This window comes from Enoplosus armatus, chromosome 24, assembly GCF_043641665.1.
Source record: "Enoplosus armatus isolate fEnoArm2 chromosome 24, fEnoArm2.hap1, whole genome shotgun sequence".
Taxonomy (NCBI): Eukaryota; Metazoa; Chordata; class Actinopteri; order Centrarchiformes; family Enoplosidae; genus Enoplosus; species Enoplosus armatus.
In genome coordinates this window covers 11,695,373-11,697,872 of record NC_092203.1, presented here as the reverse complement: position 1 = coordinate 11,697,872, position 2,500 = coordinate 11,695,373, and the positions used below count along the sequence as shown (strand labels likewise).

Here is a 2,500-nt window from a genome sequence, read left to right as displayed (position 1 = left end):
GGGAGGCTGGCAGAGGAGCAGCTTTAATATTGGATGAGGAGTATGGCCGTCTCCGCGGGCCGTGAGCACAGACGCTATAGGAAACTACAGTTCGCTTTTTATTTGCTCACAAAGGACGACATGAAAGATTCAGGAGCTCTGGAGAGAAAGCAGCGTTAAAGTTTCATACGTGCTGCTGCGTCGCATCCATCCGTTATCTCAGGAAGCATGTGATGCTATTCTAAGGATAATTAGTTTATTACAACTTCTTAACTTGTGAAATGGTTTTATATGACAACAAAGACAGAGAGAAACAAGAAGAAGACCCAGCACAGAGTCAGGCTAGCTGTTTCCCCCTGCTTCCAGTCTTTATGCTAAGCTAGGCTAACCATGTCCAGAAAGACATTAGATACCTCACTAATACATGTTTAATATCTCACAAGATGTTGAAGAATAAGAACTAGAGCTGAAATGGTCCGAATATTAATCAAGTTTGATCTCCTCAGTTTTAAGATTTTCTGTTTTTCTTTGTCCTAATAGTAAATCAATCATTTTGGGGGTTTTGGACAGTTGATTGGCTCTTTGAAGAGGCCATCAGATAGACCACGTGATCAATGGATAAAGGTTTCACAGATCAAACTGGAGCCTGCGTGACTTCTCTGCTCTGTTCACTGCTCCTTCTGCTCCGATGCTCAGATCCGTCTTTTGTTTCCCTCTGAGTGCAGACGGAGAGCAAAAGGCTTCTAGAAACGGGGGGGGGGGGGGGTTGTTAATCCAGCCTCAGTTCGCTATTTGGATTGAATCTACTTTTCTTTTTATTCTTCATTTCATGGATCTAATGGTGGAAAGAGGACGGGGCTGCGGCGTGAAGCTGCATGAGTCCGGCAGAACAGTCTTACCTTCAGGTGACTCCTCCTGGACGTACGTCCCCGTCAGGTACCTGTGGACCAGCGCCGACTTGCCACTGGCCAGGTTACCCACAATGCCCTGGGGGGAGACAGAAGGGTGTGTGGAAGTGCATCTTTCATTCTTTTACTACGACAGACAATCGAACAGATGCGAGCTTGAGAGAGAGGTGAACTCACCACTTTGAGTTCTGGTACCGTTCGGCTCAGCGTCCACTCCTGACTGTTCACAAACGCATCTGGAAGACACAGAGAGACACAAACACACCGTCAATCACAAGTGCTGAACACGCGGTGCCTTCAGGTGCGTTAACAAGAGAACACACAAATTTCTTTGAAATGTCAGAACCATCTACTCGTCAGCATCCCTTTTTGGTTGTCAGTTGCCTAGCAACAGCGTTCAACGTTGTATTCGACCTGCCGTGTCAACAGGGCGACCAACGAGCTGCACCTCAGTAACAAGCTGAGGAGGAGGAGGAGGAAGGGTCTCATTAGAGCTGACAGAGGACTGACGGCAGGCTGAGCAGGATCACAGGACACACACGGAGACCAGGTTTCCCTCTCAGATGAATCAGACGACACCTGATGTGAACCAGTTTGTTTATTTAAAGATCCAGAGGCAGAGAGGCTGAGGGGTCACGGGAAATGGGGAGGGGGGGGGGCTGTCAGATTCAGCTGTCTCAGTGTGTGATAGTGTCGGAGTTATCAGGGAGGCCTCATCCGTCAACACACACACATTTTTACAGTATCAGCTAGAAAAAGAAACTCCCTGCAGGACCACTAGAACCTCCTCTGTGACCACTGGAACCACCGATAAGACCACATCCTCCTCCAGGACCCGCAGAAGCCCCTACACTGCAGACAGACTACATTAACCCTGCAGGTCTCTGTGACACCCCGGCCTCTGTGTTAAGTAGGCCAGTGGGCCAGGTCCACTTAGAGCCTTCAGTCCCTCTTTACTAATTCATCAGCAGCAATCTGTGTCAGTCCATAGACCCATGTCTCTCACCAAACCTCTGCAGATAATGTCCTAACTTTCACTGTTTGGGATGCGTCCAATTATATTCCAGGTATAATACATATTTTTCTGTTTTTTTTAAGTGACTGTGACTGTGTTCATTAAGGCGAGAGGGAAACAAAAACTATATTTTCTTCCTTTTCTTTACAAACTGGATTAGTAAACCAGCTCATGTCTTCATGTCACTTTACAGTCAAACACAAAATCAGCTGAATTTTAAGCAGAGTCTGGTTCAGAATCAGGTTTGTTTCTGTTTCTTTTTACAGGAAAAATTGGTATAAAAATCTAAAGGAAATAAGGAAAATTAAAAGTGCGACTACCATATTACTACTAGTACTACTACTAATAATAACTCCTCATTACTTTACACATTGTTCCACTTAGTTATAAAAGTTTATAGTTAATGAATGATTCCTATGTTGATCATCAATTATCATTTAAACAACTTCCACCACTATGAGTTTGTTCTCCCACAGCTGAAAACACCAACAGACAAACAGCTGTTGTGTTTTCCTCCAGATGTTGCTATGATACGGTATGAATCAGGAAGTAACACTCATTCTTTCATAATAAAAGTCCATATTTGCTCCTCAAACAC

At 44.8% G+C, this 2,500-nt stretch overlaps 1 protein-coding gene across 1 annotated transcript in view; it reads right to left on the bottom strand.

Moving 5' to 3' along the window:
- agap1 (ArfGAP with GTPase domain, ankyrin repeat and PH domain 1) overlaps nt 1-2,500 on the bottom strand; it is a 70,814-nt gene that overhangs the window by 55,193 nt on the left and 13,121 nt on the right. The window contains exons 2-3 of the mRNA XM_070930379.1: nt 1,065-1,123; nt 879-966 (exon numbers count right to left, since the gene is read on the bottom strand). Coding sequence (XP_070786480.1) covers nt 879-966; nt 1,065-1,123 — 147 coding nt within the window. The remainder of the gene's footprint in view (nt 1-878; nt 967-1,064; nt 1,124-2,500) is intronic.